The sequence below is a fragment of the Herpailurus yagouaroundi genome, unplaced genomic scaffold (assembly GCF_014898765.1).
Source record: "Herpailurus yagouaroundi ecotype Mexico unplaced genomic scaffold, PumYag 67702, whole genome shotgun sequence".
NCBI classification, from domain to species: domain Eukaryota; kingdom Metazoa; phylum Chordata; class Mammalia; order Carnivora; family Felidae; genus Herpailurus; species Herpailurus yagouaroundi.
Genome location: NW_024420501.1, coordinates 98,352 through 113,622, shown reverse-complemented (window position 1 = coordinate 113,622; position 15,271 = coordinate 98,352). Strand labels below are relative to the sequence as shown.

Sequence of the window (15,271 nt, the reverse complement as noted above, 5' to 3'; positions counted from 1 at the left end):
CCCCTCCCCTGCTCGTGCACGCGCTCTCTCTCTCTCTCAAAAATAAATATAAACATTTAAAAGCATCTCAAATTCTAAGATCTAAAATTATCTCTCTTCATCCCACTCACTACTCAGGGTACCATCACTACTCCCTACAAGCTCAAATCACTAGGCCAAGTACAACGTCCTTAGGCCTCAAACCAGGTTTGAAAATGGGCTGACATCTTGTATGCCACCACCCAGCCTGAAACACCATATTTGTGCTGCATTTCAAAGAGCCTGGCCTCCATGGTTCTCTCTTATCATCCAGAGACCTTGGTTAGTAGGCCTTCCATTCTTGGGGAATGTGACTAAATCTATAGGCTCCCTTCCTAGAGAAGCTTCCCTCCTCTCCACAGAACTCAGTATATAATTTTAGGAGGTTGACCAGGCTAAGATTTAACTCCTTTTAATGGACAAATGACCCTGTTTCAAATGAACACAATGGAGTAAAGGGGAATTGTACACCATCACCAACTGTCCTACACACTACCAGCTTCACAATTTTCATGTAAATGAGGAATTCCGGACTGAATTCATCACGACAGGCTGGGTTGTGCCATTTCCAAAATCTGACAGACCTAGGTCCCGCCACTTTCCAGTTCACTAAACCTGGAGTGGCTATCAAAACGCTCGCCCTTGAGAGAGATATACCAAGAAACAGACTCTTAATCATAGAGGACAAACCGATAGTTACTGGAGGGGAGGTGGGTGGGGGGAATGGGTGAAACAGGTGATGGGAATGAAGGAGGGCACTTGTCACGAGGAGCACCGGGTGAGGTAGGCAAGTGTTGAATCACTGTATTATACACCTGAAACTAATATGACACCGTATGTTAACTGTACTGGAATTCAAATAAAAACTTTAAAAAATGCTCACTCTCAGTGAGCCAATTAATGCACACCTGCCCTACAACCTGAGAACAGGTGAAAATGAGCATTCTAAGCCTGAAAGTATTACAAAATAACCTACCCGTTATGCAATAAGCACTTTCATGTAAGTCAGGCTTGATATTTTCCTAATCAACAAAAAATACTTCTTTGTTCATTTACCTTCATCTTGTCCAACTATAAACTTGTGTGTTTTCAGCAGATTGGATCTCATTCTGGTTAACTGGTCTAAAAGACCTCTACGTGGAATATCATAAGCATTTCTATATGTCTGAGGTTTCAAATCCTGTTTGAAATGGAACAAATAATTTCAGTTACTCCTGAGGCTTTTAATATAGAAATGTAATTCTTAATGCTGCAGTGTATGTAAAATCGTAGTGAAGAGAGGGATATTCAATACAATAACTACCATAGAATTTTGCCAGTGGAAACCTCGCCTTTGCTGGCCCTGTTCCAAATTCTAATATATCCACAACATGCTCAAACCACTGAGAATGTCCTTTCCCAAGTATGTCAACTGGCCTGGCCACCTCTGCCCAACACGGACCTCCTCTATGGGAGATCTCGGTGTCAGACGTCCCTGCTGGGCTGGCCAAGACTTTCTCGAAGCTGCACTCCTGCCTGAGACCCTTCACACCCAATTCTCTTCCTTGTCCCCTCCTCTCACAGGTGCTAGATCAGCCGTGTGGCCTGAAGGTTCCCCCGCCAACTCCTGTTCTCTCTCCCCTTTATCCTTCACAGACATTGCCCCCAAACATATCTTGCACATTTAATTCCATATTGGCGTCTGCGGGCAGGGCAATTCCTGAACTAAACCGTTGATAAGTATGGAGTCCAAAACAGGATCGTAATTATTTCAAAACTAAAATACTATGGCATAAATGCATCAGACAAGCTCAAACAAATACAAAGTATTTATGTCCACAATTTACCTTGTTTAAGAGCCCTACTTGGAAGCCAGCAAATTCTTTGGTATTCAATTCTGTCAGTCTTGGTGCACTTTCCCCTATGATTTCTTTCAAAAGTTTTCTAAAATTTTTACTGTGGGTAAAGGACACGCCACCTCCAGAATGATTTTTCACTTTGATTCCAATCTCCTGGGGAGGTTTCTTCCCCACGGATGCTAGTATCCGTTCTGACTCTAGTTTGGTCTAAAATGAAAGTACATAGTATGTTATGAAAAGATCTATATTATCACTGTTGTTTTTACTACTTAAGAAAGGGAACACTTTAAGAACCCCACAGAACACTTTTCAATTGTAAATCACAGAAAAATGGGTAATTAAACATTTCCCTGTGCTTCTCTGCACTATCACAGCAAACAGGGAGGTGGGGGTGAGAAAAATAACTTACTACATTTTTTCTCTTGTCTAATGGCAAAATTATGATTGGATCATGGAGAGAATGGAAACCATGGATAAGAATTACATTCATAGACATTTAAAATCACATTTTGTTGCTGTAAAATCTAGTCTAAGTCAGTATATTTATTTCAGACCCAGACATAAAGGTTTAAGACTCTGTATTTATAAATGTAAACTAGGGCTAAAATTCAGATTACACAGATTGGCATTACATCTGGAAATAATTCAGCTGTTTGTTTCTAATATCGGACCACCCCCCAAAAAAGTAATGCTTGAATTTAACAAACGTTACCACGCAAATGATTTGTAATATCTGCTCAGTAAGTTTCTAGCTACCTTACAAAAAACTCCTAATGGACGCTGTTAAACCGCATTGATAAATAGTGCCTGACGGTGACTCGTAGCAATATATTGGGCATATCTGGTGATTCACATACATGGTTCAAGGAACACTGGTGACATAGTTGTTATTAAATTAGTAATTAAATTAGTGATTAGAGTGATTACAAATTAGTAATAATTTTTTTCTTTAAAAGAAGGGATTCCACCAGTGCCCATTAAGCCCAAAAGGATTTTTCATTTCTTACGGTTAGGTCGGAGAGATTCATTAATTCTCACTATGATTGGAATTAAGTATGTTTCTTATCTTTGGCACAAAATTAAGTCATTAAATAAGGGATAAGAGCAAATGAAGGGTCTGTTTCCAGAAATGGTCCCGAAATCTCATTTAGAAAACTACACAAGCAACGTGTTCCAGAAGGTCCCAGAACTTGCACGACTCAACTCTGCTCACTATTCTTCCTGGTGGCCATACCCTGCTGACACAGCCTTAAAGGCCTAAGGTAGACATCAAATAAAAAAATATATGTAAATCAATAGGTCAATCAATCAATAAATAACCAAAACAAAACATTCACAACAACAACAAAAATCTATTGGCGGAGAGGAAAGGGGGTCACGGGGACGCGCGGTGGACCAGAAATCTAGGTCTGCCTGTGCTTCCTTTTGCATTTATGAGCACACTGGACCGGCAGGAGCTGGTAAACTCCAGACCATACTTCTGTTTGTGCCGGATCCTAGCAAGGTGTGTCAGCGTCCCCAACTGCGGAGTCATTTTGGTTCTTTGGTGAAATCTGACACTCTTTTGCTTACGGCTGTCTGTCTTCTAAAGGCCCAACTTCCAGACATATGTGACTTAAAGCCTGACTGCCACTGCAGACGCTACCACTGCCCCCTACCTGGGAGCACCCTTGTGCATAAGAAGAAAGTAAAAAGGCTGCATTAGTTTGTCATAGAACGTAACACATTCGTATGGCAGTAACGCTCTACCTCAGTAGCTCTGAAACACTTCCATCCTGCAAGAATGGGCTAGGTAGAGGTGAGAAGTATGGTAAGTAAGGGTGAGTGGAGGATGAGGTACTAATAGAGGGGCAGGCAAGGGACAAGGTGAATAATGGTAAATGAGGTGGGGGCATAAAGGAACGGACGGAGGGCAAGAAGAGAGGAGGTTGAACTCCACTCTTCGGGTCCCCAAGGGGCCTATCACCCTCCAGCGTGAGGAACACTGGTCTCATCTCCCCCTCGCCAAGAAAGAGCGTGTGCATATGTTTATTGCCTAAGAACTAATTTCAGGCCAGACGTTGAGGCACACCATGCCTCAGTGTGCCGACCTAAAGAAGGGGGATGCGCTAGCCCAGTGTGATTGGAGGAGAAACTAGGTTGAGGATAGACAACATGTGACCCATGAGATCATTTTCTTAAGCCTCTGCCCCTCTTAGGCCACAAGATGTCAACCAGCTCGTGGGTAGCACAAACTGGCAAGCAGGAGAAACGGCACAGCATCCAATGACACTGACAGACCCTTAGCTGCAGCTTAACGGTGAAGCTAGAAGCCATAGAGAATCACATTATCACTAATCCATAAAGTGGAGAGATATATACACATTTAATTTGAAAAATGACAATTACACTAAAGAATAAGGAAATGCACTTCTGAGGGCAAAGGATTTTTGTTTGTTTGTTTTTACCAATACTACCTGTTGGCTGAGTTTTTTAAGGTAAGAGATAACACTGTAACTAAGTCCACAATCTAAATTATCTGATATCAGATTTGGAGCTCCCATCATCCTTAGTGCTTTCTTTAATGGCTATAAGGAAACAAAATACACAACAGTAAGAATAGAATAAATCTTAAAATACTCAAAGTTCAGTTATAAGGGGCAAAGGGACATGATTCATTTCTTAGAAGTCAAGGTGCTGCACATAAAACCAAACATGGAACATTAAAAAGTGGCAATGAAAAATAGCAGAGGAGTAAGGAGCAGAAAGTAAAAAATAAAAAGTAAAAATAAATAAATAAATAAATAAATAAATCAGAAGAGAGTAGGATACGAAGATCAAGAAACAGCATATTCAAACAGGTAAATTGCTTTCAGTCTTAATTCCCAAGTCATAAAGTCATTTCATATTGCATTTTATCGTGCACCCCATTCCTGCCATGGTAAATACTAACGCACCCCAATTTCGCCTTCCAGTGACACCAACAGTACCATTTAAGATTCTGCCTTTTCACCTCTAGAAACTTGGCTTAAGGTTTGCTACATCCGCCTCTGAAACGATTTTGGTCATCTTGATTTCGATTACATGACCAGTTCAAAAGCATCACGAAGATTTTTCTCAAGTTGTAAACACCCAAATGAGGCCAAGTAACTTTTGATTCTTTTTGGATTCCCCTCCCCCAACCAGCGGCCCTGCTTCCTGCTGTGTCTAGAACACATTTGACAGGCAATTGGCACATATGCCGCCTTCCAGAATTTCTTCTTTCAGAGGGAAACCCCACATTGAAAATTTCTAGAGTTAAAAAGGGAAGTTGACATTCATACACGAATCCAGACATATTTTTCGCAAATTCCAAAATTCCAATTTCACAAGGTTGCTTTTGCTAAGAGAAACAGAGATGTGTTTTTATAAAAATAACCATGGCAGTTAAAGGAAATAAAATAAGCAATTCTCTTTTGTGCCACCATGACATCTCCAAGGTCTTACGCATAATTCGCGAAGACGGTGGCGATACAGATATTTAGAAATTAAAAAATCTGTCTCATTTCGGGGGTCAAGTTTTTGGCTCACTGACATTTCTTGCAACAAGAATCATCACTGATACAGTTAATGCACATATACGCAGAAATACATACTAATAAGTAGTATGGAGGCAGAGTTTTTAAGTAGCTGTCAAAAGCCTGTCGCCACTTCAGATTTGGCTTAAGCTTGTGAACTTTAAACAAGTCATCTGCAAGAGAAAACCAAACAAAATATTACGTTATTCCAATCCTAAATTCCAAGATCTAAATCAAGCACATCCGTTATAGCATTTCCTAGAAATCTCAGTGTAATTAAAACATTACATTAGACGAACCTTTCTTTGGAACTTATTTGATTGTCTTTTTTTTTTGGGTGCTCTTTGCCAACATTATATATAGCATTTTTCTAGCAAATAAAACAAATTCTCAAGTTACCTACGCCTCTTCCATGTGTGAAGCTACATAAAATCTAGTATTAAAGCACCACCTCTGAGCCACAGGAAATATTTTTCTGACCTCCTACATGCTGGTAACACTACTGTAGTTATGTGCACTGAGGGGGAATCCACGGACATTGGTCGATAAATGGAGGCTGTTAAGGTACGCCTGGGTGGCTCAGGTTGTTAAGGGTCTGACTCTTGGTTTCGGCTCAGGTCATAATCTCACATGAGTTCAAGTCCCGCCTGGGGCTCAGCACGGAGCCTGCCCAATTCTCTGTCTCCCTCTCTCTCGGCCACCTCTCCCCGGCTCTCTAAATAAATAAATAAATAAACAAACAAACAAACAAACAAATAAATAAAGGCTGTTAAAGCAACAACAAAAAAATTAAACTCACAGAGAACAGATTGGTGGTTGCCAGAGGCTGGGTGGGGGAGAAGGGGGCAGGCGAAATGGCTGAAAGTGGTCAAATGATACAAACTTCCACTTACAAAATAAAGTCCTGGCGACTATAGTTAATAATACTGTGCATATTTGAAAGTTGCTCAGTGAGTAGATCTTCAAAGTTCTCACCACAAGAAATTTGTGACTCTGTGTGGTGATGGATGCTAACCAGTGTTCCCAGTGTTCTTTTCACAATAGGTATACAAATATTGAATCATTATGTTGTACATGGGAAACTAATATAATGTTACTTGTCAGTTATATCTCAATAATGAATAGAGAAGTAAACAGTGAGTGTTACACTTTTGGCTGAAAGCTCAAGGTAAGAAGCTTTACAAAGTATATGAGAACAAAAGCAAAGCCTCTAACTTTCAGGCAGAGACTGCAAACTCCAAATTATGCTTTGGATCCTCTTTAATAAGTCTATACTTTGTATAGTCCCCCCCCCCCACCTGCTTCATTTCTTTCATTTCCAAACTTTGGGTCTGTCAAATGCTAGTTACCAATTGGGTCATGGCACTAGCAAAAGCTAGTAGAGATGTTAGGTTGTAGTTCAAAACTCTGTACAACTAAATATATTCTCTTGAATACCGTGTGTGTTAATACCACTAAAGACACTGTCCTTAAGTAAGCAGATCTATCTTTTCACACTTAAATTTAATTGTTTTAATAATCTAAATGCATTCTATACACTACAGGAAAATTTTCAAAATATGTCATTATTCCCTTCTGAGGGAAAGAAAAAATATATTTTATATAATAATTCAAAATCAATAGCCCCACACGTCAACAGGAGCCTGCCACGCTTACTATAAATACCAGAGATATTTCAAATCCATCTTCTATTTTGTTTTTTCAGGTTTCATTGGCTCTTATCCAACAAAAATCCAAATGCTTTACTTCCAGGGACAAAAGCATCCCAACGCCACGTGCATAATTTCTCTACGATTAGGGCTATTCTTTGAAATTCTGAATTACTACAGTTAAGAAAAACAACTACACATTTTCTTCTTTTTACTGCTATAATAAATGATTCACCCCTGCCGAAACTAATTTAAATGAATTTACAAAGTCATAAAATGTAGGTCTTTTGTTCTTTTGGTGCAGGGTAGAAAGAACAAAGAAAACCAGATCTGAAGAGATTTCTGGCTCATTGTAACATGCAGGTCCTTTAAAGACCATTCATATCTTGACAGAAAGGAATGAGAGACTGTGGAAATATCCTGTTACACTTGGGCCTTTATGTGGAGTCTGTTGGGAATGAAGCAGAGTTTTGGAAACTGACACATTGAAAGACCACAAGACTGGGGAGACATCTAGATATAAACAGATTAGATAGTGAAACGAGAATCAAGAATACTCTTAACATTTCTAGCAATGCCGACTGCAATGATTCCACCAATTAGTCTAATTCAGTCTAATTATTTCTTGCCGGAGTTTTTGAAAGGGGGGAAAGAAGAGAGAGAATGTTCCACAATCTAGATTAAGGGTAGAGAGCCACTGGGGTAGCACCCTTTTAGTCACATTCTCCGCAGTTCAGTGAATGATTTCCATGGCATGAGGTCGCCATTCACACGCCATTCTCCACAATGGGACCCCAAAGACGCCATAAACAACCAAGTCGTCAACATTTGAAAGACGAGGAGACCAGAGGATAGGAAAGTGAAGTGATAACTGCTGACACCTCAAAGACTATTGACATTTTCTCTTCCATTCCTTTCTCCCCATTTCCGGCAGCAAAAAAAACAACACCCCCGGGGGGGGGGCGGAAGATATAGGTTTGAGCTCCAGGCTCAGCCACACGCTTGGCAGAGTAAGCTTTGAGAAATCGCTTCCCTTTCTGGGCCTCCATTTCTTGTTCTCCTGATCATAACTGGTCTGAATCCGAATTTTATTTTTTGTACAAGTCCCAGTTCTTAAGTTAAAAGACAAAGCTACAACAAGTGTCTTCATTTCTGTAGTTGTTGGCCCTCGATAGAAAAAATAATTTCCTGGGGCGCCTGGGTGGCTCAGTTGGTTAACACGACTGACTTCGGCTCAAGTCGTGATCTCACGGTTCGTGAGTTCGAGCCCCGTGTCAGGCCTTGTGCTGACAGCTCAGAGCCTGGAGCCTGCTTCAGATTCTGTGTCACCTTCTCTCTCTCTGCTCCTCTCCTGCTCGTTCTCTCTCTCAAAAATAAATAAAAAGATTTTAAAAAAAGAAAAGAAAAAATAATTTCCTTAGTGAGAGATAATCTTCTTGCCGACTGTGTTGTTCTGGTTGCCACCCTACTGACATGATTCCTGTGATAGCTCATTGACACGATTAAGCCTCACTTACCCATTCCAGGTTAAGTTTTAGTGCTTCGATAATTAAACCTCGATTAACTACTTCTGATGGAAATCTTGAATTAATACAGAAAAAAAAAAACAAGGGTGACCTTAATGGACAGTTATGCAACTATGCAGTAATACAGTGATGTTCCTGGGCACTAGGAGGTATGTGTGACTTAACTTGCCCTTTTCCTCAATGCCCTGTCCACCAAACTGCAAAAAAGCCCTATATCTTTACACAATGTCCTTAATATGGACTAGCAGTGCCTCTAAGAGCTATGAAGATAACATAGATATTAATTTATTTAATCCCAACTAAATGCCTTTGGGATTAAATGCCCCACTATCATTACCCCCCCATTTTACAGATGAAATGCCTAAGGCACAGAGAAGCTATGTGTCTTATCCAAGATCACAAAGCGAGCAAACAGCAGAGCCAAGATCCATACCAGGGCAGCTATGCTCTGTAGTCCATACTCTTAACACTATGGGGCTGCACAACCCAGAAAGCGAAGTCACGGTGGAAATGCTGAGAGTGTCCATTTCAGAACTCCACATGAAACTCAAGTTTGGGGTTCGGGGGCACAAGGACCTCCAGCCTCAAATGGTGTGAAAAACCCTGTGCTCCTGGGAAGACACAGGTTACAGAAAAGCGTGGGAATGGATATTTATTTTTTAATGTTTATTTATTTATTTTGAGAGAGAGAGAGCAGAGAAGGGGCAGAGAGAGAGAGAGAGAGAAAGAGAGAGAGAGAGAATCTCAAGCAGGCTCTGCGCTCAGCACAGAGCCCAACTCAGGACTCAATGACCATGAGGTCATGACCTGAGCCGAAATCAAGAGTCAGATGCTTTACCGACAGAGCCACCCAGGCGTCCCTGAAAATGGATATTTAAAGCCAAAGGGCAGAATGGGAACTAAGTCAAGGATAGACTGACCTTCGGATGGATGTGTGGGGTTGGAGAAGGGGGAGGAATCAAAGGTGCCTCTGGGGATTCTGGTTTGAGATGTTTACCGAGGATGGTGACGCTCTAGGCAGGGTGGGATGCTCCGTGTCACAGCGTAAGGAGGACCAGGGACAAATGAGGCACATGTATCTCTTGGGACAGAAGCGTTTCATGGAGAAAGGGAACTTGACACTTGGGGAAGAGAGTAATACAGCCTAACGGGGGACCAAGAACACAGTGCCAGGACCTCACGTAGTATTGGGGAGTGAGAGGGTGCAACATGCGGCAACTTAGGTGCGAGAGGTTTTAGACAAAGGAAGAACAACTCAACCGTTATCCCATGTCCACATCTGACCTCTGCTACCTGCAAGACCACCAAAGGCCAGGCCTAGAGGGAGGGGCGTCTTGTGAAGTGCAGCACATCTCAGTTTCTAATGGGAGACCAGCTACTCTAGTTAGGGGCACTTTCATATGATACTTTGGAAGGCACGCTGAGCTTAGGCCAAAGATGAGGTCCTAAAATTTGGCCCAGAATAGTTCTATGGAACTTTTCCACTGCCCTCCGGTGATAAGGCCACCCCCACCCCTGCGGTGTCCATGTAGACCATGTGGGGAGGAGTAACAAGGAATTCCTAATTCTTAAGGTGTTGTTCTAGTGAGGATCCAGAACTCCCACCCCCCACAGCAATAACAAGGAGCCCCTCCCTTTGAATGTCAACAGAGGCCAAGTGGGGAACCTGGACTTCTACCCCCTCCTGGCACTGAGGAGAGTCAGTACCTACAATCTCTGCCAGGAGTGTGACAGGAAGCTAAACCAGAAGGCTTAAATAAGACAGAGACTCGTAACAGAATACTGAAAATGAACAGGATTCAACTGAAAATCACTCATCATACCAAGAACCAGAAAGATCTCAAATTCAAAAGACAATCAAGAGATGCCAACGCCGAAATGACAGACACATTAAAAATGTCCGATTAAGATTTAAAAGGAGCCATCATAAAAAATGTTTCAACGAGCAATTATAAGCAGGCTTGAAACAAATGAGAAAAACTGAAAGCCTCATCAAAGAAAGAGAAAGTAAAAAGCAGAAGATGTAAAGAAGAACCAAATGGAAATCTTAGAACTGAAAAATCCAATAACCAAAGTAAAAAGCTCAATGGAACAGCTCAAAAGCAGAATGGAGGGGGCAGAGGAAATGATCAGTAAACTGGGAAAGAGAACAGTAGAAAGTACCCAATCTGAATAGCAGAAAACAGAAAACCTACCCCCCTCACATACACACACACCAAAAAATGACCGGATACATGATTTGAAGAATTTCCCCCATTCCATAGCTTGCCTTTTCACTCTGCTGATTATGTCCTTTGATGCACAGAAGTTTTTAAGTTTGATGTAGCCCCACGTGTTTATTTTTGCTTCTGTTGCCTGTGCTTTTGGTGTCATCTCTCTCTCAGTATTATTTTTTTATTGTAAGTTTTTATTTTAATTCCAGTTAGCATACAGTGTTGTATTAGTTTCAGGTGTAGAATTCAGTGATTCAACACTTCCATACATCACCCGGTGCTCAGCACAAGTGCCCTCCTTAGTCCCCATCACCTACTTCACCCATCCCCCACCCACCTCCCCTCTGGTAACCGTCAGTTTGTTCTCTATGGCTAAGAGTCTTTTTTTGGGGGGGAGGGGCGCCTGGGTGGCTCAGTTGGTTAAACATCTGACTTCAGCTCAGGTCATGATCTTGCGATTCGTGAGTTTGAGCCCCACATGGAGCTCTGTGATGACAGCTCAGGGCCTGGAGCCTGCTTCAGAGTCTACGTCTCCTTCTCTGTCTGCCCCTCCCCTGCTCACATTCTGTCTGTCTCTCTCTCAAAAATAAATAAACATTATAACATTTTTAAAAAGAGTCTGTTTCTTGGTTGGTCTCTTTTTATTTCCTTTTGCTCATTTCTCTTGTTTCTCAAATTCCACATGTGAGTGACATCATTTGTCTTTCTCTGACTTACTTCGCTTAGTGTTATACTCTCTAGATCCATCCATGTTGCAACAAATGGCAAGATTTCATTTTTATGGCTCAGTAATATTCCATTGTGTATATATACTACATCTTCTTTATCCATTCATTGATCGATGGATACTTGGGCTGTTTCCATATGTTGGGTATAAAAAATAATGCTGCTATAAACATCTAGTGGCATGTATCTCTTTGAATTAGTGTTCTTGTATTCTTTGGGTATGTATCCAGTAGTGTGATTATGGATCATATGGTAGTTCTATTTTTAACTTTTTGAGGACCCTCCATACTGTTTTCCACAGTGACTGCACCGGTTTTCTCTTATTATTTCTTACAATTGCATGTGAATCTACAATTATCTCAAAATAAGATATAGTCTCAAAAGTAGAAAAATAGGGGCGTCTGGGTGGCTCAGTCAGTTGAGAATCCGACTTTGGCTCAGGTCATAATCTCGAGGTTCACGGGTTTGAGCCCCACCTGGGGCTCTGTGCTGACAGCTCAGAGCCTGGAGCCTGCTTCCGATTCTGTGTCTCCCTCTCTCTCTGCCCCTCCCCCACTCTCGCTTTGTCTTTCTCTCTCAAAAATAATTAAAGTTTAAAAAATAGAAAAATAATACCATAAAACAGTCTACGTGAAGATTATCTAGTCTAATCCTTCCCTTTATAGTTGTGAAAACTGAAGTCATAAAGGATGAGATTGTGACATGGATAGTTTTCTGCTAAGTGAAATAAGTCAGACTGAGAAAGACAAATACCATGTGATTTTGCTCATATGTGGAATCTAAAAACATAAAACAAATGAACAAACAAAAAGGAGCATCAGACCTATAAATACAGAGAGCAAACCGATGGTTGCCGGGGGGGGGGGGGGGGGGCAAAATGGGTGAAGGGGAGAGGGAGGTGCGGGCTTCCAGTTATGGAATGAATAAGTCACGGGACTAAAAGGCACGGCATAAGGAATGTAATCAATGGTATTGTAATAGCATTGTATGGAGACAGATGGTAGCTACCCTTGTGATGAGCACAGTGTAACATACGGACTTACCCAATCACTATGTTGTACGCCTGAAACTAACATACCGTTGTGTGTCAACTACACTCGTTTTTATTTTTTATTTTTTATTATTTTTATTTTTTTTTTAATTTTTTTTTTCAATGTTTATTTATTTTTGGGACAGAGAGAGACAGAGCATGAACGGGGGAGGGGCAGAGAGAGAGGGAGACACAGAATCGGAAACAGGCTCCAGGCTCCGAGCCATCAGCCCAGAGCCTGATGCGGGGCTCGAACTCACGGACCGATCTACACTCGTTTTTAAAAAATATTTTTAAGGAAATAAGTCACTAATAAATAATAAACTTATTTATGAATTTATACATGTTTGAATTTATATTTGTTATATTTATACTTGTATGAATTTATATTTGTTTATAATTTAAACAAATCCACAAAATATAGGTACTTTTTATTGGTACCCTTATTAATATCAAAGACATAACCTATATTTTATAGCAATGACAATCACCTTTCAAACTTTTTTTAATGTTCATTTAATTTTGAGAGAGAGAGACAGAGACAGAGCAGGAGTGGGGGAGGGTCCGAGAGAGAGGGAGATACAGAATCTGGAGCAGGGTCCAGGCTCTGAGCTGTCAGCACAGAGCCCGATGCAGGGCTTGAACCCATAAACTGTGAGATCATGACCTAAGCCGAGGTCAGAAGCTTAACCGAGTCAGTCCCCCAGGCGCCCCAATGACAATCACCTTTTAGAGGACATTTTTAGATTAGACTAAGAAGTGAAGTAGACTATGTACAAAACAACCATGCTAATACGTTTACGATGGCCTGTTCCTAACCTGCAACATTTAAAAGAATTGCTTTTTCAGTACATTTAGTACAGAGTTCACCGCACTAAAAATCTTATGCTTTTAATGACTAGGTTAAACTTAAAGGTTGACACTTTTTGCAAAAACCCCACCAAATAAATATGTTCGCAATTCACAGCTAGGAGGACACCACGTGGTACTCTATTACTCTCAACAGATGCGGCTCTTTCAATGAGAAAAAAAAATCTCTACTCACATTTTCAGTGATATCGCAGTAACAGCTGCCGAAGCTGTTCCTTATAGAATTGTACCATGGAAACTGCAGCTTCTACAACTACAGTCATTACAGAATTTACCCTTGTACCTGTTTCCTTAACTTGCCTGAAACAGATGCCTCCAGAGCATTTAAGACTCGTTTGTGGAGGAACGAGTGGGAGCCAAAACCCGCACAGAAGGCCTACTTCCTGGAGAGGTTCTTGGAGCATTAACCCCAATCAATGGAATTTTGTGTCCCAAATTAGTCTACGAAAAAGCCAAGCGCACTTTAAGCCGGGGGCGCAGAGGGGGGCATGGGGAACGGCAGCATTGGAGCTAAGCGTCCCTTCTGTCTGATGTGAAAAAAAAAAAAAAAAAAAACCAGCAAGAAAATGAACAGAACAGAAAACAGTGTGTAAATACTATCCTTCCAAAGCAGTTTTCAAACTTTTCTGTATCCTGCTATCGCTCTTGGACTACATTTAAAATGCTTAGGCCATTATCCTATTTTTCATTTCTGTTGTATTTTAAAGATGATAACGTGGGAGCGCCTGGGTGGCTCAGTCGGCCGAGCATCCGACTTCGGCTCAGGTCATGATCTCATGGTTGGTGAGTTCGAGCCCCGCGTCGGGCTCTGTGCTGACAGCTCGGAGCCTGGAGCCTGCTTCGGAGTTCTGTGTCTCCTTCTCTCTGCCCCTCCCGCCTTCTCTCAAAAATAAAATAAAACATTAAAAAAGAGTTTAAAGATGATAAAGTGGCACATACTTTACTTACCTAAAAGAGGGAGTAAAACTGGGTAGTTGTACGGCATCACAAAGAGGTTTACACAAGTTAAAGTCGTACTGGCTTTTAAATAACCAAATGGATAACCAAGTTCATTGTATTTTCCACTGCTGGTAACAAATACCTAAAAACATGAAGTAATATATAGTTATGACAATAAGGATTTTATGCGAAACCAAACTCCCAGCAACATCTAAGGCACAGCTAATTTATGTAATTTAAAAATGGCAATAGTGCTTCTAGCCTATGGTTATGCCCAAATATGTCATACTAAATCACATCGCAATTCCTGTATACATTATATTAAGAAATGAGGGGCGCCTGGGTGGCTCAGTCGGTTGAGCATTCGACTCTTGGTTTCAGTTCAGGTCCTGATCCCAGGGTTGTGGGATTGAGCCCCACGTCGGGCTCCGCACTGAGCATGGAGCTTGGTTGGGATTCTCTCTCTCTCTCTCTCTCTCTCTCTCTCTCTCTCTCCCCCTTCCTCCCTCTTCCCCTCTTCCTCGCTTGGGCAGTCTTTCTCTCTCTCTCTCAAATAAATAAATAAAATGAAAAAAAAATTTTTTTAAGAAAAAGAAATGACACCGTACTGTGCAATAACCGCTCGGAGACCACAACGTTCAAATATTTACTTGGTTAGCACAATGGCAAACAAGGCTGAAATAGTGCTAAGTGATAATCAGCCATTAAAACAAACTGACTTCTCAAAAGAACAAGTGGTGACTGGAGTGGAGGCTTTAGAAAAATGGAATATGGCCCCATGCCTAGCATGCAATTACAAAAGCAAAGCCTGTTTAAAGTAGTATGCTAACACTCCTCACGTGTACGATTATCAGTCTTGCTCTACTTCCTTTTGGTACCCCCATTCCCCTATCCATTTATTCATTTTTCATCCAATAATTTTTTTA

General features: G+C 41.2%; 1 protein-coding gene across 10 annotated transcripts in view; it reads right to left on the bottom strand.

Annotated features, from left to right (window-relative positions):
* The window catches only part of INTS6L (integrator complex subunit 6 like), a 55,580-nt gene that overhangs the window by 6,972 nt on the left and 33,337 nt on the right, over nt 1-15,271 (bottom strand). For 7 of the 10 annotated variants that reach the window (XM_040468581.1, XM_040468585.1, XM_040468580.1 and 4 more), the window contains 5 exons: nt 14,355-14,487; nt 5,471-5,565; nt 4,313-4,423; nt 1,845-2,063; nt 1,075-1,198 (listed from right to left, as the gene is read on the bottom strand). In XM_040468581.1, coding sequence (XP_040324515.1) covers nt 1,075-1,198; nt 1,845-2,063; nt 4,313-4,423; nt 5,471-5,565; nt 14,355-14,487 — 682 coding nt within the window. Of the gene's footprint in view, nt 1-78; nt 840-1,074; nt 1,199-1,844; nt 2,064-4,312; nt 4,424-5,470; nt 5,566-14,354; nt 14,488-15,271 lie in introns of those variants that run through there. The other 3 variants (XM_040468582.1, XM_040468588.1, XM_040468590.1) reach the window with 2 other exon arrangements.